We start from the raw sequence: 25,256 nt of genomic DNA on the forward strand, positions 1-25,256 counted from the left end.
ACCTGTATCTACTTTGTCCTCTGCTGAAAATCCCAGCTTTCGCTGATACAAACATAACTACAAATTTGCTTTAAACTATAATACACAGACAACAGTTCCAAAAGAATAATATCATTACTGAAAATAGTTTAAGGTTTTATCATAAGCTTTCATGCTGTGGTGTCAAATTATGACTTTCGAAATCACTTAGAAAAGTTCCTATCTATGGGGCTGTGCCAACCACTCATTAAACAGATAACGTCCATTTGCATAATTTTTCTTTCAATATTAGGGATTCTTAAAATCAGATTGTTTAATAATTATGTAAATACTCAAATTGTTTCAAAGTTAAATTTACAAAACAAAGTATGAAAACCAAGTATACTCAGAGAATTCTGGCTTGTATTCCTTTCTTCATACTGTTCCTCCCCCATTCCTGTCTCTATGTAAATTTAAAAAATATATATATATCCTTCTTTAATGAATGTTAGCATACTATAAGTACTTTTCACTATCTGGAGTATATAAAGATACCTTACTTTTTATAGCTTCATGTTATTCTCTTATTTGGATGCACTATAATTGAATCAACTAGCCATCTCTTGATGGACATTTTTATTGGTAACCCTTTTTTGTGCATTTATAAATAACACGGTAACAAATAGCCTTCTGCATATGTCTTCTTGTATTTTTGCCAGTGTATCTTTGAGATAAACTGCTAACAAGAGATTCGTAAAGAGACTGCTAGGTCAAATGGTAAATGCATATTTAATTTTCCTAGATATTGTCAAGTTTACTTTAAATTTCTGTATTTCTGCAAGCAATGCATGAGAGTACTCATTTCCTCCATAGCATTGTCAAAGGAATATTCTGTAAATATTCAGACTTTTGTTAATCTGACAGAAGCTGCATTTCTCTTATTAGGAGTGGGTTTGAGTAGCTGTATTTAGGGGACATTTGCAGTGCTTTCTATGAGAATTGTGTGTTCATATTTCTAGCCTTATTTTTTAAATATTCAGTTTGAGTATTTCTTTCTTTTTAGAAGACCTTCATGTATTGGCCTACTAACTCTTTGTAGTATAGGAAGCTAATAACTTTTTAGTTTATCACTTAATTTTTACTTTATGTTTTTTTGTCATGCAAAAGTTGTGTGTGTCTAATTAAACTTATTTTCCCCTGGATTTTAAGTATAGTTTAGGAAAGCTTTTCCTACAACCCAGTTATAAGAAGTTCACCCATATACTGTATTCCTAATATTTGTATGGCTGTATATTACACATTTGGAATTTATTCTGGTATATAAGCTCAAGAAATTCCTAAAAATTTACCAAGCATGAGCCCATACAAGCTGGTTCCAGCATACCACTCACTGCTGGTGGGACACGCCATTGTCACTGACAAGCTGTTGGCTGGAGATCCATGGATTGTTTCTGTGTGTTGTTTCAATTTGTATCTTCTTAGGTATAATGACTGTGTATATTTCATCAAGTCAATAAAGTTCCTGGTGCCTCAAATTTTCCAAATTAAAAACCTCTTCGAACATTGAGAAAAGGTGTCATTATTTTTGACGAACAGTATATTACAACTTCAAGGAAAGAATGTATAACTATTTGGTAAAAAATGTTCTATTCTGTAGTTGAGATTTTTTGAATATAAAACAGCAATCATTCAGTTGCATAATAGCTGCTACTTTTAGAAACAGCAACTGAATAGGGAGATGTCCTTGTAGGGAGATGGACATTATGTGTTAAATGGTCTTGTTTTTCACAGATTGGCACTGACTACTGCTTATAACACTTCATTCAATTTTTTTTCCCTCAGCTTTAATAACTCCAAATGGACACAAAAACATAATATGTAATAAAGACTCACCACTACTAGAAGCATCGTTCAGATTTAGCAGTCCCCCTCCGAGCCCTCTGTAACTATGGTAACTGTAGGTCCCATTTCCGTTGATGTACAACACCTCCTGGGAGCCTGAAACAGCTGAGGTTGAGTAAGTGCCCTGGGCCGCCTCTGGTTTACACTGTTTGTCAGCTGGAGCAGATTCATCCTGCAATGACAATAGCATTTCATTATTTATCAAATCACTGTGCTATTTCACCTTGAACAGGACTATCTTATTGTTATCTACATGTCTGCATTGAACAAGAAGAAAAATATAGTCAACGTTAAGTCAGTACATAAGAACATTTTCAATAACTTTGCTAAAAACTAAAAAAAGGAAAGCAAAGTAACAATGTGAGACAGATTGGAGATGGAGCAATTTGCAATTTCCAACTGAATTTAAAATTACGTGAAGAGAATTGTTCACAATAGCCAAGAGAAGGAAGTAACCTAAATGTCCATTGACAAATGAATAGATAAAGAAAATATGGTATATAAATACAATGCAATATTATTCAGCCTCAAGAAAAGAAGAAAATCCTGTCATCTCCTACAACACGGATGAACCTCGAGGACAATGCTAAGTGAAATTAGCCATCACAAAAAGATAAATATTGCATAATTCCACTTATTTTCGATAAATTAGTCAAGCACATAGAATCAGAAAGTAGAATGGTGGTTGCAACGGTCTGGGGGAGGGGGAAGTGGGGAATTGTTCACTGTGTGATTCAGTCATGCAGGATTGGGGGAGTGGTTCCGGGGGAGAGGGATCCGTTGCACAAAAATGTGCATGTGGTTGACAATATTGGAAATTGTTGGGAGGGTGAACTTTACATTAAAATTTTTTTTAATTTTAAAAAGAACTAGTTAGGTTTTAAAAAATTACATGAAGAGAAATAACAATTTACAAATAAATTTGCAAAAATTGGCTTTCTTGAAATTCCTTTTTTTTTTTGTAGTCTGCTCTCTCATATGCTCTCTCTCTCTCTTTTATTTTATGGCTATAGGAAAATTTATTGTGTGCTGATTCCACACTAGGCCCATTACATGCATCACAACAGCCTGACAAAGACTTGAGTAAACCCAGGCTTTTCTGCTTGTTTTTCTTTTCTTAAGTTGCGCTGGTGTCTACAAACCATGCTTCAAAACTTCTAACCAATGAAAGTTGTATGGACACAAATTATAATTGGCAATAAACTGTATATATGTTCATAGCAAAACAGATTGAATGAATTTCCCTTCAACTTTGAGTTTATAAAGTCTAAAATATATACAACATATATGACTTGTCTACTGCATTCTTCATCAATTCTTTTTTTAATTTCTTTTCTTTTTTAAGAAGGAATTAGAAACAGATTTCTAATAAATTCTTAAGAATGTTTTTCATAATCAGAAGTATTTTTCAGCTTATATATTTAGAGTGCATGTTTAGGGAAACAAACTTTCAAATACATTTTTTTTGTGTGTGTGTAGCATCAAGTACTGGAAAAAGAGGAAAAGTGAAATAAGTTTGCTCTATGGACCCAGTAGTATTGCTACAGCCAGAGATATTCTAATCTTTCATGTAGTGAAAGCATTGTCATGACTATCAGAACTATGCAGTTATGACTTTGCTCTTGTTCTTCTGATCTTTTCAACTATAACTGACCTATTCAACTCTATTACACTCAGCTGTAGATCTTAGACATGTGATTTATAAGCTTTTCATCTTTTCAGTTCTAGGTAAGATTATGAAATATACAGCAAAATTCCTCAATGTAAATTAAACTGAAAATAAGAATTTTCCTAGCATTGCCCTTAAAAAAAAAACATGAGCGGACGTAAATTGGTATATGAACTAGAAAGTCTAATTGTAATTCCTTGCATTTAAACCTTAGAAATCCCTGTGAAGGTAAATTACTTTAGAATAACACTCTTTCCTGGGAGAAACTGCATTAAAGAAGGGACCCATATACAATCAGATTTTATTGGTATCACTGGCTTTACTATTTAGTCTGGGAAGACAGCAAGTTCCAGATTTTTTTTTTTCTTAAAACTGTAAGTTGGTCTTTGCTAAATACCCAACAGTGGTGGGTTTTAGACTGTGGTTCTCTACCAAAGAAGATAGGGGGCCTTCACCAAATTTACCATTTGTAATATGGACTTTTCCTAAAGACATAACAATATATATGTTTTGGGGTTTTTTTGTACTATGATGAAATTTTATATTACAAATAGTAAGGGAGCTTAAATACTCTGATATTGAAGATGATATTTCTAGGAATCTTTGGTTGCTGGAAGCATGTGCCATAATAAGTAGGTCTAAGGTAAATAATTATAATAATTACAGTGCTACTGTGAAAAATAACTATTAATAAAGCAACATTAGTGGTACAGAAACACAGCAACGATTCGAATTTTAGAATCTGTAACCAGCTGTCTTTTAAATGGCATGTTACAATGACCGGGTGAGTGAAAAATGGTCTAACCAATGATGATTACCCCTCAGGCAGTATCCAAAAGTCTTTCATAAAGGTACAGTGAAATGGTCTCCCATCTATAAGTGCTCATCTCCTCCCTGCCTGGGGACAGATTAATATGTGTATTTTATATATATATATATATATATATATATATATATATTCTTCCATACTAGAATACAGACATATTTTATATATTTATTGCTTGTGAAATTAGCAAAGCTGATCAGAAGACTGATAGACGAATCTGTGATACTTACATGGGTGAACTTTTTTCACATGTATAACTTCTATTTCCTATAAAGTAGTACATCTCAAACTACTCTCCATGGCTTCTGGGGAAATGCCTCAGAGTCTTCCCGAGACTATGGGACAAGGGCATAGAGATATGCTTTCATATTATGTCTTTCCTCTTTACCCAGACGAGCAGCTCTGTCTGCTGTCTTCTACACTCATAAAATCACTGCACTTAAAGCATTATGAAAAAACACTGGGCTGTGCAGTATTCTTTCTGTAGAGGCATGTAGCCATTGCAACTCTGAAAGAAGGCAAATTATTCAATACTTCAAAGCAAGTTTGAGGTTCTTGAGAAGGGGCTAGCCTCAAACCCTCAAACAATTCTACCACTAGTGTAACTTCCCAGTTTCCTGATAGAAAACAACTTGGGGAGCATGATAAAATTTGAGTCTCTTGTTTGAGAAAACTCATGGCTATTATGATACATACCCAGTTTATTTTTCTGTGTTTGGAAAATGAAAACAGAATATACTCGCAGGAGAAGAGTTTCTTAATGATGAAGAAAAAGGGAGAAGGCATTGTCTCCACAATGTTTTCTCTCTGATTCTTTGTATGATAGAATTAATTTGTATTATTAAACGTGCTATTTTTTAAATGTGCCTCTGTCTTTTCATTATTAACTGTTATTACAAACCACAGTAACTGCACTGAGCAGGCAAATCATTAATCCTATTAATAATCAAAACAGGCCTTGTAGGGAGTCATTTGTAGTCAAACACAGATTTGCACTATTAATGTTTTGGCAGTCCACTATATGTTGAGAAATACAATGTATGAAAATCCCAGTAATATCTGTGCTGTAGTGTATTTTGGGGAGAGGTTTAATATGAAGTTAATTCATGTTTTTCTTGTGAATGATTACTATTGTTGGTTTCAAAGAAAGCATAAAAAAATAAGTAAATGACATAAAAAATAGATATCCCCTGGAGTCACATTTCATCTCTGTAAGCAACGTTTAATAAACATTAGTTCCTAAAGTCCTCAAATTTGACAGCTTGCTCCCGAGGTTGCTGTGAAGATTATTTTCAAAAGAGAATAATATTAATATGCTACAAGATTGCACATCTAGGCAATGAAATATATTTTATTCATCAAAAACTAGAAAAAATCCTATCCCAGATGTTACTAGACATATTTCAAATTTTCTTTAAAAAATTCCATTAAAAAAGAGAGCATCGATATGATGGGATGACCATCAGCATTGCACTAGATAATACAGAGTTGTTTTGATTCAGATTTCTTTCATTAAAAATATACAACAGATGAAAGAAACAGTTACGGTGACTTTTATAATTAGGCTTTGGACTTATCAATAGATATTTCCTTTATGTATATAAGTATGCACCTCAAATTTAGGAAAAAAATGGGCTTAGAATAGGAAGAGGGATTACTTACAGATGGATGGCAAGATTGGAATGATTTAGAAGAGTAGGCATTGTCTACTCATTACCCTCTCATCCACACACTATTTGGGAAGAGTGGTTTGTACTCCATCCGTAGAAACTGGAAAGGACAAACTTGAGTTTGCTGAACCTGATCTGGTACTTGGACCATACAGATTGAATTCCTAACTTACTTCAGCTGCCTAAGGAATCCTTTACTCAGGTACCTTACATAGACATGTTTTTCAAAATTAAATCTGACTGGTTCCACTCAACTTTTTGACAATAGGCTTCCAAAAAAACATTGCTTTTATATCTCCCAAGAATTCCACTTTTTCTTAGCTTTTATATTCTCTACCATCTGTTAAATATGCTGTATATTTTCATTAACTTTTCTCTGCCTATAAAGATTATCAGAAAATTCTAGTAAAATTTTCTGCTTGATTCAATAATCCAGATACCTTTCTTCTGTTTGCCTTTTACCTTACATTGTTATAGCAGTTGGAGTTTGCAAGGCATTTTTGCATCAATATGGAATTACATTTTTAGTTCATCACTGAGATGGTCAGGGTACCAGTGATGCACCTTTTTAAGGTAAAAAGAAAAACCTGCATAGACCTCAAACAAGCTTATCACTGCAAAATATTAAACACGTGGATAATTCAGGCATCAATTTGCCTGAACTTTCTATTGTTACTAGACTTCTCCTAACTTTACATGTTCTTTGTAGTCTGTCTATAGAAGCATTTTTACTTTAAATTACTGCTCTAAATGTCTTCTTTGCTCTTTAAGTATGGATGAAGGGAGGGAGTGCAATTTATTTCACATATAAACTGCTGGAAAACATCTCTACCTTCTTCTTCCACTTGATAGCAAGTGTTCCAGAACTAAGCACATGTGGCTAAGAGTTTCCAGGGAAATTCATAAAAGATCTGAGAGAACCAGAGCTCTAATTTAAACTGCTTTCCTGCTAAGAAAAAAAAAAAAAAACAGTCTGCACTAGAAGTAAATGTGATTATTACTTGGGATGAGGAGAAGTGATTAATGACGCCATCAAAACACACACACAAACACTCACACATATAACACTCAGGGAGTAACTTCTTTCATATGGTGAAGAGTATCCATACAGTCTCCACTTGTTGGCCACACAAATGATTAAGATGCCAACACAGAAGACTGTTCTTTGCAAAGACGCTCCCAAACTCACTGAGAAAGATAATAAGGGAAGACATGTTTTGACTAAATCTAAGTAGCCTAATAATAAGATCTGAAATAACAGAGAAAACAGATTTGGTTACTGACTTAAGAAACCGAGATAATAGCAGGATAGCTTTCACCTAGAGTTTTATCAGTGTTCCCAGAATAGGTTATGTTAACAAACTCTCTTTGTAGCAATATTTACACACACACACATACACACACACACACACACATACTGACATGATTTTATAAACAATAAATGCTTCAGAACTATTGACTTAAAGAAAAATACAAAATAAATACAGTCCTCAACCTGATATGTAAGGATACATGGCTGGCAAGAAGTAACCCAGTAGCTGGCAAAGCCATCTACTCTAAAATTCTTCCTGATGGCCATAAAGTTTTGTTAGTAAAAACAAAAGTAGAGACTTAGCACTCTTAAATTACAATCTTAAATGTAACACTACGCTATTTAGTTATTGACCAAAAAAAAATCAAATTTAAAAAACAGATCTTTTTTTCTATAGGTCTCTAACACTTAATTTTTAGTTCCGTTGTTAATATGACCAAAATGAAAATTTAAATATAATGTTCCTTTGAGGTCCTAAAATCTGATTGCAGATGTAATGTTTTTGGTCATCGGTTTCATATGTGTAGCATATTTTTCACCTCAGAAAAATCAGTTTTAACAAAGCAGTACCAAATCGGTATTTTTCACATTAAATTGTAATAAATGTTATGAATAAAAAAGATTTTCTTCTAATCATAGTATCTTTGTTTCTCCTGAGTTCTCATCTTTTCATTATTTTTTTTAATCTACATTTAAAACAACTCGAAACATCTTTTACAAAAATCCCTTTATTTGCAGTTGGGCTCTTTTGATTAAAAAAAAAACAACTTCCTTAAATCATTTTTTTCTTAATCCCCTTTAATACAATATTCCCTTTTGGTAAAATAGTTGTAATACTCTATCTGGTGATTCTATGGCAGACATGGTTTCTGATATTACCTATATAACTGTTACTCTCAAATTCTCATTTCCAGTTTCTGCCTTCCCTCTGAGGTTCATGCCTGCATTTCCCATTATTCAGTTATGTCCATTTAACACTTTGAAATTAAATTTCTCTTTCCTCCAGACACCCCTTCCAAAAAATTTTAATTAAAAATAAAAACAACACCTGTTCTATTACCAGTGTTTCTTGTTCTAGTTACCGCATCATGTCAAGATTTTTTTCTTCTCTTATACAGGCTTCCCTCAGTCAAACAATAACAAAGCCCTCTCAGCTCCATCTTGGAAATGACCCTCATTGGCATGCATCTGAGAAACACTCTTTGCTAATACGTAATGCAGAGCACCATAATCCCTCATCTGGGCTATCGTGATAACCCCCTGACCAGTGTTTGCCCCTACACATCTTGTCCACATCTTCTCAAATGTATCTTTTAAAAATCACTTATGTTGATTTCTCTTTAAAAGTTCCTGAGATTTCTTGTTTCCTAGAGAACAAAACCCAAAGCTCCTGGCATCCAAACCCCTTCAGAGTTTGAGAACAGTCTTTCCAGCCACACCTTCTGTCACTTCCTCTCTTGCACTCTATACTCTGGTCATAGCTTAAACTGAAAAAATAAATCTTACCACTGTAATACTCTGAGTCACCTAAATTGCCGCATATGTGCACTGACATACAGAAAGTTTCTCACCTATAATTATTTTATGTGTCATAGCCTCTGATGATGGTTTGTCATCTAAATTTTAATCTTTTTTCCAAAATTTTCACATATGTCTCTAACGATGAATAACAAACTCAAATTTGCTTAAAAGTTTTTTAGTACTTTAAAAAAAACTTTTGTGTGAAATCAAAAAGTGTTATGTAGGTACAGCAGACTTATGTATGCCCTTCATCAAAAGTAAGGAGGCAAAAGGATGGTATTTTCCTTATAATATAAATTCCAGATTAACAACTATCCTCCCTAAATCTCTAATCTATCCCCCAGACACCCTCAAACAAAAGAAGTAGGACCTATTTATTTGAAATTATTGTATCTCTTCTACTGTATACAATTATCTTTATGAAATAAATGCAAGGAAAGAAAATAGAAAGTAAAAGATGTCATAGAAAGAGAACGAACACTTCAATTGTATATATAAATTAGTTCTTTAGTTCTCAGATTGCTAGAGATCAAAGACCTTGAACCAAACATCCTACTGAAGATGAGGTCTAAAAAAAACACCAACACAATTATTCTAACAATTAGAAATTTCTCCAAAGCAAGATTCTAAACACTATAGCTATGTTAGAATCTTTAGCTATAAAAATATTACAGCTGAAATCAAATCCAGAACAAATAAGTATTACAGTTGTAATAAAAATTCAGAACAAATATTTTTAGCAATTAAACTTTGAGAAGCACAACAGAGATCAATAAGATTTTTTTTTTTTTAGAGCAGTTAACCGTTAGTGACTACATAAGAATCCTATTAACATGGTGATGTCAGAAGATTAAGGCTAATACCTACATAATGGCTAACTAGCATATGATGCTGGGCAGCCTGGAGAGGTGCATTATTTTATCAACAGTGTGATCAAATTTGATACATAAAGCTGAGTTTTAAAGGGATTTAATAAGTTTCTGCTAGTTAATTTTAGTCTGATAATAAGATTATATTTTTTATTTTATCCACATATAACATGTATATATATTATTGTTTAATGCTAAAATAATCTCATAAGTTTTAGCGCTGTTTTTGACTGTAACATTTTTGCTCAGATCAAATAAAAATAACACATGCCACTTCAGAAGATAAATTAAGAGAAACAAACTGACTTTCTTTTCATTTCTGTGAATATCAGTTTTCCCAAAGTACAAGATCAGGCTACAATTTATGTTAAAACTATGGTTGAATACGTTGTCACAAATGGCTACATAAACCGACAAAACTCAGGCCAAGTACTTTAAAAGTGACCTCTCAGATACGATTTATTTATCCCCAATGTCAGTTATTCAAAATCTTCTAGGTATGATTCTGGAAGTCTTTACTACCGGCTTAAGAAAATTAGGCTCAACTGGGAAAAAGAGCTTTGAAAGATACAATGAAAGTTTTTTTTTAAAAACTTGGCCATGGCAGACAATTTTCATCTTTTCCTATTTCTTTTTGAGTAAGCAGAAAAACTTGACTAATGATGCTATTTCAACAGGATGTTGGGAGGTAATCATAGGTGGTTTCAAAATTAGAAACAGGTGTGCCAGCATGGTTGAATGAGCAGAACAAAGAACAATCCCTTCCGAATGTCACTCTACATAATAGATTCCTTCACAGCTACTTTTAATGAACATTATGTGCAGTCAGATAATAAACATAATTCCACCTGAATTATACATCTTGAAGGAGCCATATAATTGAGATCTTAATTCCTACACACGTTGAAATAAAAGCTTACAGGTTATTATAATTTAATTTAAACTGGGTGTAAAAATTACCCATCCATTTTGATACTTCAAGTATATGCATTATGAAATAGTCAAACTAAGGTAATTAGAAAAGCCCTCAAAATGGTGATGCCTGGGGCTCCCCTGGTGGCGCAGTGGTTGAGAGTTCGCCTGCCGATGCAGCGGACACGAGTTCGTGCCCCAGTCCGCGAAGATCCCACATGTCACGGAGCGGCTGGGCCCGTGAGCCATGGCCGCTGAGCCTGCGCGTCCGGAGCCTGTGCTCCGCAATGGGAGAGGACACAACAGTGAGAGGTCCGCGTACAGAATAACAAAAAAAAAATGGTGATGCCTGAATCACTGAGTGATGATGCTTTTACATTAATGTGAAAATAAATTTTAAAGGGAACGTGTATAAAACAACGTGAAATGATCTAAAGATAATCTACTGATGAATTTAAAACGCATCACTTAAGTCTGACTACATGTTGGTGTTATATGTACACATAAGTAAAATATGTTTTTTGTTGACTTTCCTCTCCTTAATAATACTGCTTCTGATTTATCATGGATAGAGTTATACGTATACAATGTTCTGATTTACCATGTTGACTGCGGGTGGAGGGTATCTAGTAAGAAGAGAAATATCATTGTTGACATATTTCTTCAAATATCAGATATAAAGTTTATAATTTTATTTCCATCTACAATGAAAAATGAATTATTAAAGAAGTCAGTAATTTTTAGGAGTTCTGTACTCTAACTTCTCAAACATACACACAAATAAACCCATTAGTGTTCTTGAAAATACTTGTATTTGAAGAGTAGTGGTAATATCTTCCTTAAGATATTGGATTACTTTACCCTACTCCATAATAAATTTGGTAGAAACAGTATAACTCAGCTTCTTTTTCCCTTCCATTTTTATTCTCCTGGAGTCTGCTAATTTCCCTGTAAGATTTCATCCTGTTTATGACTTCATCTACTTCTTTACACCAAAGATTTACCTCTAAACCTAAATCTGTAATTAAGACCTTTACCCAGGTCCGCATTTTCAAATACCTACCACACATAACTAACTGCATGCCCCACAAGGGCATCCCACTGAGTATGTATGTCAAAATTATACACTTTATCTTCTCCACTCTTAATTCTCCAGCCATAATTTGCTCTGCCTTCTGAATTCTTGATTTCAATGAACGACACCTTCATCTATCTCTGTAGTCTCCTGAGACAGAGATTTGTGCCATATTCAACACGCCCCTTTTTTATTATCTCATGTGTACAATCCAGGACAAAATCCTATACAGCCATTTTATTTCTTAGTGAATTATTTAAACAATGTTCTATTGAATCCCTTCTATTTACTGGGCTACACATTCAGCAAAGCAGCAGAGATAGATCCTCAGATCCCTGCCCTCAAGGGACCTATAGAGGTATGAGGCAGGGGAGAAACTAGACAAGAAGAAGAAATAAAAAATATAAGTTATAATACTAAGTTCAATAGTGGTAACCACTAAAAATGAAATAAAATAGAGTTATGTAAGAGAATGATTGGAGATGGGTGTTCCAGAAGGTGTCTTTCTGAGAAAAATACGTATGCCAATCAGGCAAGAAATGGAATGATAAAGAAGAGGCAGTCATGTGAAGATACAGGGGAAGAGGGTGTGTGTGTGTGTGAGTGTGTGTGTGTGTGTGTGTGTGAACATTGCACTGAAATCCACTCTACACTTGATATGAAACATTCCTCGTATCCAAAGATCTCTATGATCCCTGGGGTTTGGTTAAATTAGGTAATGTAAACATCATATAGCTTAGACTAGAATTTGCCTTACAACAAGAAATTGTAACAACACATGCTTTTGCTGGTACACTGAATATTCTCAATTTTCCCCTCTAGATGCACTTTCTAACTCTGCTTCCTGGGTGTATAACCACCGTGAACCTAACAGCTGGGCTCACCTGCTCTCTGGCTGCTAGGGTTTCATCAACAGGAAGCCCTGACAGGAATTTAGAGGGGAGAGCAGGGGGCATTTATCCCCCAGTACGCTTTCCTGCCGTGCCATGGTCTGGGAGCTTGCTGTGCTCCTGGATCCTATAAGACAGTCCCTCTTTCACGGCTTTGGTTCCCATCAGGTTCTGCTAATAGTTCCCTTCCATTGCTCCTCCAGGCTTGCTAGTCCTAGAGTACTTCACCATCTCTTCTTGATTTCCTTGGCCCATCTCACACCTATGTAAATAGTCCCTTTATTAAACAGTCTCCAATTACTCTTTTGAACAGGTTACCTGCTGGGACTCAGAATGACACAGTTCTGTTCACTATTGAGCCAACCAGTGAACGACGAGTACACTTTCTTTATTCCCTCAGTATTAAAATTTTTTTGTGTGGTGTATGTATTCCAAAACACTATATTTAATTGGCTAGTATTCCAAGACACTATTACTAATTTCCCCCAAGTTTTCTATCACAAATATAAAACCTCTTGGAATATTTTCCATATCATCAAATCCATCAGGGGTTCCATCAGTTCCATATTCCCCCTCTCCTGGAACTCTTTATCCTTTTATTCCAATCTAGAAAGAGGATTCTCTAGGTCTGCGACATAGAGTCATTCTCCATATCTTTTTCTCTCTCTCCCATTTTGTATTTTCTCTTCTTGGACTCATTAACTTCTTCCTTGGGTTATGTTATTGTTCCAGTGGACAATATTCTCCAGTAACCTTCTGAGAAAGGCTATACATAAGATAGACTCCAGAAAATTATTTTTACCCTCATGTTTGATTTGGCTGGATATAAAATTTTCTTCATAATTTTGCAGGTTTTGCTCCCATATTTTTTAGTGTTGAGAATGGTTTTGCTGGTTAACATCCTCTGGCTTTATGAATCTTTATATGTGACTTTTTTTTTTCCCTCCTTGGAGCTTGGAGTTCAAATTTGCCTCTCTATCTCATGTGCTCTGGAACTTACATGATGATGTGATTGACGTAGGTTTTTTGCATTTACTGTCCTGATAACTTTATGGGCTCTTTCATCCTGCTAAAGCAGGTTCTTCAGTTTTAGAAAAAAAATTATTTTTGATAATTCCTTCCTCTCTATTTTCTCTATAACTCGAATTATCCAGATGTTGGTTCTCTTAAATTGATCCTTCAAAAAAAACCCTTTGTATTTCATTTTCCATTATTTGTCTATTTTTTAAAATTTCTGGGTAATTTCCCAAATGGCCTTCCAATTCTTAAAACGCTTTTTGACTATCATGTATATTTTTTATATTCCAAGAGTTTGATTTTATTATTCCTTTTCATGCATTAATTTCTCATTTCAAGAAAATACCTTTTAGTTTTTTAAATCTTTCTGAGGATATGAACTGTTTTGCTTGACAATTTTCTTCTGTTCTTTGCTTTGCTTCTGATATTTGAGTGCCAGGATCTATAGTTCTTTCTCTCTCTGGCTCCTCAATTTTTGGGAGAAGAATTCTAGTCTCCTTAGTGGAGGGAATAACTAGGCTGTCTATTTTTGGAGCTAAAAAGTGAAAAAGACCTGTAGCAGAGATATGTAATCTTTTGGTTGAAGAATTTATTTTTCCCATTTTCAGTATATTTTTCTTGCTGCTATAACTGGTACCCCTGGGTTTTGAGCTTTTTGCCTCTATTTCTCTACAGAATAAACCTCTTATCTCCTCCTTGGGTGGGAAGAAAAAGAGGTCTCCTGGTAATACAGAATTGAGGAGGGCATCTAGGGGGTCTAATAACTTCTCGGATACACTGAATCAATTCTCTTATTTTCATATTCATGTAACTCCACTTTCTGAAATACCTGGTGCCCTCAATTCTTAGACGTTCCAGGGTCTACAGGGATTGAATGGCTCCTTATCAGTATCTCCCTATGGTCACTTGGAGGTCAGATTTCCATTTTCCAAAAATGAGGTGAATCTCTCATCCTTTCCTGAGTCCTCCCTCATTCTCTACCTCCGTGTAGATCTAAACTTTTTATTTTCACTTTCAATCACTTTAGTAGGGTTTTAGTGGGGTAGAGATAAAGGCAAGGATTCAATTTTCCAGGTCAGAAGACATGTACACATTAAAACTTTAATGTATGTATTAGATTACTGGTAGGAAAAGTTTGTGAAGCAATGCAATACGTTTGGCATTTGCAGAGTTATGTTAAGTGTATCTTTTTATTTCAGATTCTTGCCCTTTGAAATGGTTTTAATATATGAGATGGCAAACTCTATCTGAAGTTCTCTTTGACAGAAAAAGAAAATTTAAGATACGTAAGCAGAAAAATCACAGTTTCTATTATAATGGCAGTGTAAGTCATTAAAGTTTAAAAATTAAACATTTTAAAACTCTGTTAATAGTGGTAAGAGGCAACACCTAGTAAACTTATCTCATTTTCTTTGTGAAAGAACTATTAATAGAAAAGCAGATCATGGTGACTTTCTATACATAAAACAAGGCATGTGGCAAAATAAGCCGAGCTGCTAAAAGACAGCACCATCAGGATGATTCACATCTAATAGAATGACCACATCCAAAGACTAGTGAACAAATTGGTGCAACAAGAAGAAAGACCTTTAGAAGGCATGCCGCAGGGTTTTGCCCTAAACCCTTTGCTATTCAATATTTAAATTGAGACACATAAGTACAATGACGAAATACTGAACATTCAGAAACAGGATGTGAAGAAGGAGGGAAAACACTAAACAATGGGGAGTCAACAGCAACAGGATATGAACAACTTCATTATAGGCTAATACTTTATAAGACAAATTTAACAGGGCTAAAAGTATAGCCTTACACTTAAATCTAAAACATGACCTATACACACAAAGTGAGGAAGAAATATAACGTTAGCACCTCTGCAAAAATGTACAGTTATAATTAACTAAAACATTTATTAAAATATTTATTGAGCACATACAATGTGCAAGACACTGCAGTTATAGTGAACGATACAGACAGGAAGTTTGCTTCCAGTGAACTTACAGGTTAGCATGGGAAACAGGTAACACTTCAGATTTAATTATAATTGATTTAAGTCGAGCAATAGACAACGTTTAATATTAGGAATGCATAATAGGAGACTTAACATACAGATGAATTGGACAAAAATATCTAATGTCATCTTAGGCTGCATTAATGAAAGTATATAATGTCTAGAATGTGGACCTGCTGGCAATTAATTATTCCTTGAATAAAGAATGATGCTAACTCAAAAAAAAGAGAGAGAAATACTATATTATCAGGTAATATTTATTGGGCATTTACTATATGCCAGGAACTGTGCTAATTGACTGTCATATTATCTTGCTCCTCCCATCCCAATGAATTAGATATTGTTAAACTCTCATTTTATAGATTGAAAAGACAGAGGCACAAAGGTTGCCAAGGGACTTATGCAAGTTCACACAGTGCTAAGTACAGTAACTGCGATCTCAATGTGGGAACTCTGTATAGTGTGCAGGCTTAACTGATGTGCTTGGCTGCGCAACTCAAGGCTTCCTGGGAGCTGCACTCTAAACCATCATAAGCCGAACACGATTCAGGGGGGAAAAACCAGGTTGCTGGAAGATCTCAACACTTTATAATGAAGTTAAAGGAACTGAAGGTATTTAACTAAAGGAGACAAAAAGTAGTATTTGTTTTTTCATCAGGGAATTATCATTATCAGGCTTACTCTGTCAAACACTGCTGGGAACTCTTTTACAGGTGTCTAGAACAGGTAAAGGGAAATTGTTAGCCAAAGCAGATCTTACCCAATCAGTGTTCCACAGTATAAGTTAATTTTGTTAGGCACTTAAGACACAAAAGGCAGAAAAGAAAGATGGCTAGCTACATCATTTTAATACCCAATGCTTATGTATTTTAATGGGAAAGAATGTGACAATAGAATTGAGAAATTTTTCAAATAAAAACTATTCTATTTTCTATCTGTTTACCTAATAAATAATACTATAATGGATGCTAAACATTACGTTTTTTGGCATGCCTAGTACTAAATATATCTATTTTTAGGTATATCTTCAGATGTTTATAGGTAAAAATTAAAGCTTGTTTTTTAATCTTTTAAAATTTGCCAACTGCCCTAAATTATAGCTTCAAATAAAAACATCATTCAATTATTAAGGAAGGATTGTTTTTATTCTAAAATAGCCTTTAAAAATAAAATTACGCAAAGTGAAAAATAATGGAACTGCACAGGATGTTTCTCCATGAATTCAGCCTTATCTTCACTTCAAAACTTCTCTTTGTTGGGATTTACTCCGTTTGTTTTAACACAGGCACTGTGCAGGAGGTTGGATTTGCTGATAAGCAGTTTGTTTTTTTTTTTTAATATCAGTACGAAATCACCAAGGTAATGAATAGTTTTTAATTTCCAGGAGCCTAAATTATGCAAATGAACTACAACTTTCTTTCCTCCTCCTTTACTTTTCATGTGCCCTTGCAAAGGGAACGATGGGATACAGTTCTGTGTATAAACCAGTGACCAGCATGTAAGAACATTCCAGTGCTCATCAGAGGCTCATCCAGAGTTTCAGTAAAATGCTGGATCCTGCCCTCCACCGTTTTGGTCCTGGTGTCTTTGGGTGAACAAAGAGGTACTGTTCTATCTGCCCTGCAGAGTCCATCTAAGTAAGGTTATATTCATCTTTGTAAAGCTCTTTGAGTACTACAGAGTAAAATGCTGTATAAGTTGGGTATTTAGCAATATCCACCAGAAAAACCAAAATAATCATCTTCAATTCCACAGAAGGCTAATTTAAAAATGAGGACCTCGTTCTAAGATGTATGCCTTTTCGGGTTTGCTCACTGAAGGCTGCCTTTTCCTAATTGGGCTCACTCATTCCTTCCACTACTTTTTTTTTTTTTAACACGTTTATTGGAGTATAATTGCTTTACAATGGTGTGTTAGTTTCTGCTTTATAACAAAGTGAATCAGCTATATATATATATATACACATATATCCCCATATCTCCTCCCTCTTGTGTCTCCCTCCCACTCTCCCTATCCCACCCCTCCAAGTGGTCACAAAGCACCGAGCTGATCTCCCTGTGATATGCAGCTAATACCACTAGCTATCTATTTACATTTGGTAGTGTATATATGTCCATGCCACTCTCTCACTTCGTCCCAGCTTACCCTTCCCCCTCTCCTTGTCTTCAATTCCATTCTCTATGTCTGCGTCTTTATTCCTGTCCTGCCCCTAGGTTCTTCACAACCATTTTTTTTTAAGATTCCATACACATGTGTTAGCATACGGTATTTGTTTTTCTCTTTCTGACTTACTTGACTCTGTATGACAGACTCTAAGTCCATCCATCTCACTACAAGTAATTCAATTTTGTTTCCTTTTATGGCTGAGTAATATTCCATTGTATATATGCACCACATCTTCTATATCCATTCATCTATCAATGGACACTTAGGTTGCTTCCATGTCCTGGCTATTGTAAATAGAGCTGCAATGAACATTGTGGCACAAGACTCTTTCTGAATTATGGTCTTCTCAAGGTATATGCCCAGTAGTGGGACTGCTGGGTCATATGGTAGTTCTATTTTTAGTTTTTTAAGAAACCGCCATACTGTTCTCCATAGTGGCTGTATCAATTTACATTACCACCAACAGTGCAAGAAGGTTCCCTTTTCTCCACACCCTCTCCAGCATTAATTGTTTGTAGATTTTTTGATGATGACCATTCTGATGGGTGTGAAGTGATACCACACTGAAGTTTCGATTTGCATTTCTCTAATGATTAGTGATGTTGAGCACCCTTTCATGTGTTTGTTGGCAATCTGTATATCTTCTTTGGAGAAATGTCTATTAAGGTCTTCTGCCCATTTTTGGATTGGGTTGTTTGTTCTCTGGAAATTGAGCTCATGAACTGCTTGTAAATTTTGGAGATTAATCTTTTGTCAGTTGCTTCATTTGCAAATATTTTCTCCCATTCTGAGGGTTATCTTTTCGTCTTGTTTATGTTTTCTTTTGCTGTGCAAAAGCTTTTAAGTTTCATTAGGTCCCATTTGTTTATTTTTGTTTTTATTTCCATTTCTCTAGGAGGTGGATCAAAAAGGATATTGCTGTGATGTATGTCATAGAGTGTTCTGCCTATGTTTTCCTCTAAGAGTTTTATAGTGTCTGGCCTTACATTTAGGTCTTGAATCCATTTTGAGTTTATTTTTGTGTACGGTGTTAGGGAGTGTTCTAATTTCATTCTTTTACATGTAGCTGTCCAGTTTTCCCAGCACCACTTATTGAAGAGGCTGTCCTTTCTCCACTGTACATTCCTGCCTCCTTTATCAAAAATAAGGTGGCCATATATGTGTGGGTACATTTCTGGGTTTTCTATCATGTTCCATTGATCTATATATCTGCTTTTGTGCCTGTACCATACTGTCTTGATAACTGTAGCTTTGTAGTATAGTCTGAAGTCAGGGAGCCTGATGCCTCCAGCTCTGTTTTTCTTTCTCAAGATTGCTTTGGCTATTCAGGATCTTTGTCATTTCCACAGAAACTGTGAAATTTTTAGTTCTAGTTCTGTGAAAAATGCCATTGGTAGTTTGATAGGAATTACATTGAATCTGTAGATGGCTTTGGGGAGTATAGTTATTTTCACAATGTTGATTCTTCCAATCGAAGAACATGGTATATCTCTCCATTTGATTATATCATCTTTAATTACTTTCATCAGAGTCTTATAGTTTTCTGCATCCAGGTATTTTGTCTCCTTAGGTAGGTTTATTCCTAGGTATTTTATTCTTTTTGTTGCAATGGTAAATGCGAGTGTTTTCTTAATGTCTCTTTCAGATTTTTCATCATTAGTATATAGGAATGCAAGAGATTTCTGTGCGTTAATTTTGTATCCTGCTACCTTACCAAATTCATTGATTAGCTGTAGTGGTTTTCTGGTAGGGTCTTTAGGATTCTCTATGTATAGTATCATGTCATCTGCAAACAGTGACAGCTTTACTTCTTCTTTTCCGATTTGGATTCCTTTTATTTCTTTTTCTTCTCTGATTTCTGTGGGTAAAACTTCCAAAACTATGTTGAATAATAGTGGTGAGAGTGGACAACCTTGTCTTGTTCCTGATCTTAGAGGAATGGTTTCAGTTTTTCACCATTGAGAATGATGTTGCCTGTGGGTTTGTCATATATGGCCTTTATTATGTTGAGGTAAGTTCCCTCTATGCCTACTTTCTGGAGGGTTTTTATCATAAATCGGTGTTGAATTTTGTTGAAAGCTTTTTCTACATATATTGAGGTGATCAAATGGTTTTTCTCCTTCAATTTGTTAATATGGTGTATCACATTGATTGATTTGTGTATATTGAAGAATCTTTGCATTTCTGGGATAAATCTCTCTTGATCATAGTGTACGATCCATTTAACGTGTTGTTGGATTCTGTTTGCTAGTACTATGTTGAGGATTTTTGCATCTATGTTCATCAGTGATATTGGTCTATAGTTTTCTTTCTTTGTGACAACTTTTTCTAGTTCTGGTATCAGGGTGATGATGACCTCGTAGAATGAGTTTGGGCGTGTTCTTCCCTTTGCTATATTTTGGAAGAGTTTGAGAAGGATAAGTGTTAACTCTTCTCTAAATGTTTGATAGAATTCGCCTGTGAAGCCTTCTGGTCCTGGGCTTTTGTTTGTTAGAAGACTTTAAATCACAGTCTCAATTTCAGTGCTTGTGATTGGTCTGTTTATATTTTCTACTTCCTTCTGGTTCATTCTCAGAAGGTTGTGCTTTTCTAAGAATTTGTCCATTTCTTCCAGGTTGTCCATTTTATTGGATTAGTTGCTTGTAGTAATCTCTCATGATCCTTTGTATTTCTGCAGTGTCAGTTGTTATTTCTCCTTTTTCATTTTTAATTCTACTGATTTGAGTCTTCTCCCTTTTTTTATTGATGAGTCTGGCTAATGGTTTACCAATTTTGTTTATTTCTCAAAGAACCAGCTTTTAGTTTTATTGATCTTTGCTATTGTTTCCTTCACTTATTTTTCATTTATTTCTGATCTGATCTTTATGATTTCTTTCCTTCTGCCAACTTTGGGGATATTTTGTTCTTCTTTCTCTAATTGCTTTAGGTGTAAGGTTAGGTTCTTTATTCGAGATGTTTCTTGTTTCTTGAGGTAGGATTGTATTGCTATAAACTTCCCTTTTAGAACTGCTTTTCCTGCATCCCATAGGTTTTGGGCTATTGTGTTTTCATTGTCATTTGTTTCTAGGTATTTTTTGATTTCCTCTTTGATTTCTTCAGTGATCTCTTGGTTATTTAGTAATGTATTGTTTAGCCTCCATGTGTCTGTATTTTTTACAGATTTATTTCTGTAATTCATAACTAGTCTCATAGTGTTGTGGTCAGAAAAGAAACTTGATATGATTTCAATTTTCTTGAATTTACCAATGCTTGATTTGTGACCCAAGATATGATCTGTCCTGGAGAATGTTCCATGAGCACTTGACAAGAAATTGTATTCTGCTGTTTTTGGATGGAATGTCCTATAAATATCAATTAAGTCCATCTTGTTTAATGTATCATTTAAAGTTTGTGTTTCCTTATTTATTTTCATTTTGGATGATCTGTAGATTGGATGTCTCTGGTGGACCAATGTCCTGAACTAGGCTCTCCTACCTCAGAGGCACAGGCCTGATACTTGGCCAGAGCTCCAAGACCCTGTCAGCCACACGGCTCAGAAGAAAACGGAGAAGAAAAGAAAGAAAAGAAAGAAAGAAAGAAAGAAAGAAAGAAAGAAAGAAAGAAAGAAAGATTAAAAAGGTATTTAAATTTAAAAAGTTTTTAAATTATTAAAAATAAAAAATATTTTTTATTTTTTATAATATTTTTATTCCTTATAATAAAAGGAAAAAAAGAAAAGAAAAGAAAGAAAGAAGAGAGTAACCAAATCAAAAACCAAATCCACCCATGATAACAAGTGTTAAAAACTATACCAAAAAAAAAAAAAAGGACAGACAGAACCTTGGACAAATGGTAAAAGCAAAGCTATACAGACAAAATCACACAAAGAAGCAGGCACATACCCACTCATAAAAAGAGAAAAAGGAAAAATATATGTATATCTATATATAAAAAAATGGGAGAGCAACCAAATCAATAAAGAAATCTACCAATGATAATAAACTCTAAATACTAAAGTAAGATAAACATAAAACTAGAAACAAATTAGATGCAGAAAGCAAACACCAAGGCTACAGTTGCTCCCAAAGTCCATTGCTTCAATTTTGGGATGATTCCTTGTCTATTCAGGTATTCCACAGATGCAGGGTACATCAAGTTGATTGTGGAGATTTAATCCACTGCTCCTGAGGCTCCTGGGAGAGATTTCCCTTTCTCTTCTTTGTTCGCACAGCTCCTGGGGTTCAGGTTCGGGTTTGGCCCTGCTCCTGTGTGTAGGTCACCTGAGGGCATCTGTTATTTTCTCAGACAGGAGGGGGTTAAAGGGGGCTCTGGCTCACTCAGGCTGGTGGGGAGGGAGGAGCACAGAATGCAGGGCAAGCCTGTGGCAGCAGAGGCTGGCATGACGTTGCAACAGCCTAAGTTGCGCCATGTGTTCTCCAGGGGAAGCTGTCCGTGGATCACAGGACCGTGGCAGTGGTGGGCTGCACAGGCTCCCAGGAGGGGAGGTGTGGATAGTGACCTGTGCTTGCACACAGGCTTCTTGGTGGCTGCAGCAGCAGCCTTAGCATTTCAGGCCCATCTCTGGGTTCCACGTTGATAGCCACGGCTCACTCCCATCTCTGGAGCTCTTTTAGGCGGTGCTCTGAATCCCCTCTCCTCCCACACCCCGAAACAATGGTCTCTTGCCTCTTAGGCAGCTCCAGACTTTTTCCCGGACTCACTCCCGGCTAGCCGTGGCGCACTAGCTCCCTTCAGGCTCTCTTCACACAGCCAACCCCAGTCTGCTCCCTGGGATCTGACCTCCGGAGCCCGAGCCTCAGCTCCCAGACCCCACACATCCCGGCGGGTGAGCAGACAAGCCTCTCAGGCTGGTGAGTGCTGGTTGGCATGGATCCTCTGTGCAGGAATCTCTCCACTTTGCCCTCCGCACCCGTTGCTGCGCTCTCCTCCGTGGCTCCTAAGCTTCCCCCCTGCCACACCCCGTCTTCACCAGTGAAGGGGCTTCCTAGTGTGTGGAAACCTTTCCTCTTTCACAGCTCCCTCCCAGAGGTGCAGGTCCCGTCCCTATTCTTTTGTCTCTGTTTTTTCTTTTTTATTTTGCCCTACCCAAGTATGTGGGCAGTTTCTTGCCTTTTGGGAAGTCTGAGGTCTTCTGCCGGCGTTCAGTAGGTGTTCTGTAGGAGTTGTTCCATATGTAGATGTATTTTTGATGTATCTGTGGGGAGGAAGGTGATCTCCACGTCTTACTCCTCTGCCATCTTGAAGGTCTCCTCCCCTTCCGCTACTTTAAAGTATTTTATGAGCTGTGGGCTTTCAGGATGCTAAATGCCAGGCATCCTTCATTTTAAATGACTTTTTAATTTTTTTTTTTGGTTTGCTTTATAAATGTGTTATAATCCTAGCTTAGAGACTCTGGTCCCATTTTTAAAGTAAACATATCTTTGCTATGACCAAACATAAATAATATATTTACTTATTTGGGGACCCAGAGGCTTATCTTCCCTCTGAACTTGCCAGGAATAACAGACAACTCAGTTTAAAACCAAAATTGATAGATTCATGTCAAGGTGGTAAAAAATATCTGCCCAGTTGTTTCCCTTTCATATTTTGTGCCAAGCAAGGCTGCTGGTTTCAAGTAGCTAATGGAAATCAAGCAAAAAAAGTTAGGATTTTAAGGAAGTAAACCTTAATTCAGTGGTTGGTTAAGGACAAAATTTGTAAGTCAGCTTGAGTTTGATTTATATTCGTATATTCTGACTGATGTATATTCATATACTCATAAAACCTGACTGATATATGTATTACTTCTAAAATAGCAAGTATCCTCTCAAGGGCAAAACCATATATTCATCCATGCTAAAATATAGAGAAGAGTCAAATTTAAATAGTTTTCTTATTCCTATTTCTTATTCTTTTTTTTTTTTTTTTTTTTTTTTTTTTTTTTGTGGTATGCGGGCCTCTCACTACTGTGGCCTCTCCCATTGCAGAGCACAGGCTCCGGACGCGCAGGCCCAGCGGCCATGGCTCACGGGCCCAGCCACTCCACGGCATGTGGGATCCTCCCGGACCGGGGCACGAACCCGTGTCCCCTGCATCGGCAGGCGGACTCTCAACCACTGTGCCACCAGGGAAGCCCCTATTTCTTATTCTTTAAACATAAGTTTCTATACTGCCATAGAAATGTGTGGAGGAGATAGTATCTTTGCATTCATATAAGCTGGAGTGGATAAGCACCTCAAGACGATCTTATTTCTCAACCTAATTATTTTTTTCAAAGGATTAGTAAAGTTTTATTTTTTAAAGCAAAAATATTGGCACATATGTTTGGATGATAAAAGACGCAGCTGATACTAGGTATTTCAAAAGTCTTGATCTATTACAAAGCGTCAAATTCAACTGTCTCTAGGGACCGGGCAAGGTATATATGTGGTGAAGAGGTCTGGCTATGGGACAATGGGAAGATGTGGGGACAGTGGAAAATTCAAGAGCACATGCCTCATTGAAAAGCCTTCAAATGCAAACATTTTACAGAGATGTTCAGGCCAAATAAAACACGTCTGCCTTCTGCCACCCCTCCTATATACTTTTGGAATGTATAGGTTTAATGTACTGAGAAATGAATGATTCAATTCAGTTTTATTTATTTATTTATCTTCAAAATACTGGAGCAGTACTTTTCTGACTTGTTGAAGCAAGTCACATGTTACAATGCAGGGGAACTGAATTATTCCTGGAAATACTCATAAGACCTAATGAGTGTGATCGATCTTTGCATTGGACCCTGTGGCCACAGCTACAGCCCAGCCCCAGGTTCCTCCTCTGTGTCTCATGAACAGCGGCTCCTGAGTTACTTAATACAAAAGCATCCATTATATTGACTTCACATCTGAGGTTCGAAGAACACAGGGCCCTGACATGTTACAAAGGCAGAGATGCAGGCCCTTTCTTCCTCCTGATTGGGTTGTTTGGGAAGGGATTAAGGGAAGGAATTTGCAGCCAAGCAGCCCTGATGTTGATCCCCTCAGCCTTGCACAGGGGTGCATCCGGGCTGTTAATGTGTTTGCCTTTGTGCTAAGATACACACAGTTTTTCAGACCTGCCTTGAGTGGCACCTCCATAACTAATAAATCACTGTCAAATTTTCCACAGTGCTTTCATATTCACAGAAAAGCAAAAGGTAAACAAAGAAACAAAAGACAGCAATATATACAGAGAGGTTCATTTTAGTTGGATTTTAGAACAGAATATACACATTTAAACCTTGGTCAGCACTGTAGAGCTAATGAATGGCCAGTATTTTTCAAGAAGCAGCTCATTAATAATTGGTTTCCTCCTCATCATTAAGAAGCACTTATTATTAGTCTAATTACAAATGGCCTTGATCAGGGATATATATATATATATATATATATATACAGGGTTTGCATGCATGAATCACTGGGTTCTGTAAGAGCTTTGTCTCTAAGGCAGAAAACAAAC

The 25,256-nt window shown here is 35.9% G+C and overlaps 1 protein-coding gene across 6 annotated transcripts in view; it reads right to left on the reverse strand.

Annotated features, from left to right (window-relative positions):
• Positions 1-25,256, reverse strand: part of NOL4 (nucleolar protein 4) — a 403,038-nt gene that overhangs the window by 51,163 nt on the left and 326,619 nt on the right. For all 6 annotated transcript variants that reach the window (XM_060028862.1, XM_060028859.1, XM_060028860.1 and 3 more), the window contains one exon: positions 1,852-2,032. In XM_060028862.1, coding sequence (XP_059884845.1) covers positions 1,852-2,032 — 181 coding nt within the window. The remainder of the gene's footprint in view (positions 1-1,851; positions 2,033-25,256) is intronic.

Source organism: Delphinus delphis, chromosome 13, assembly GCF_949987515.2.
Source record: "Delphinus delphis chromosome 13, mDelDel1.2, whole genome shotgun sequence".
Classification (NCBI taxonomy): domain Eukaryota; kingdom Metazoa; phylum Chordata; class Mammalia; order Artiodactyla; family Delphinidae; genus Delphinus; species Delphinus delphis.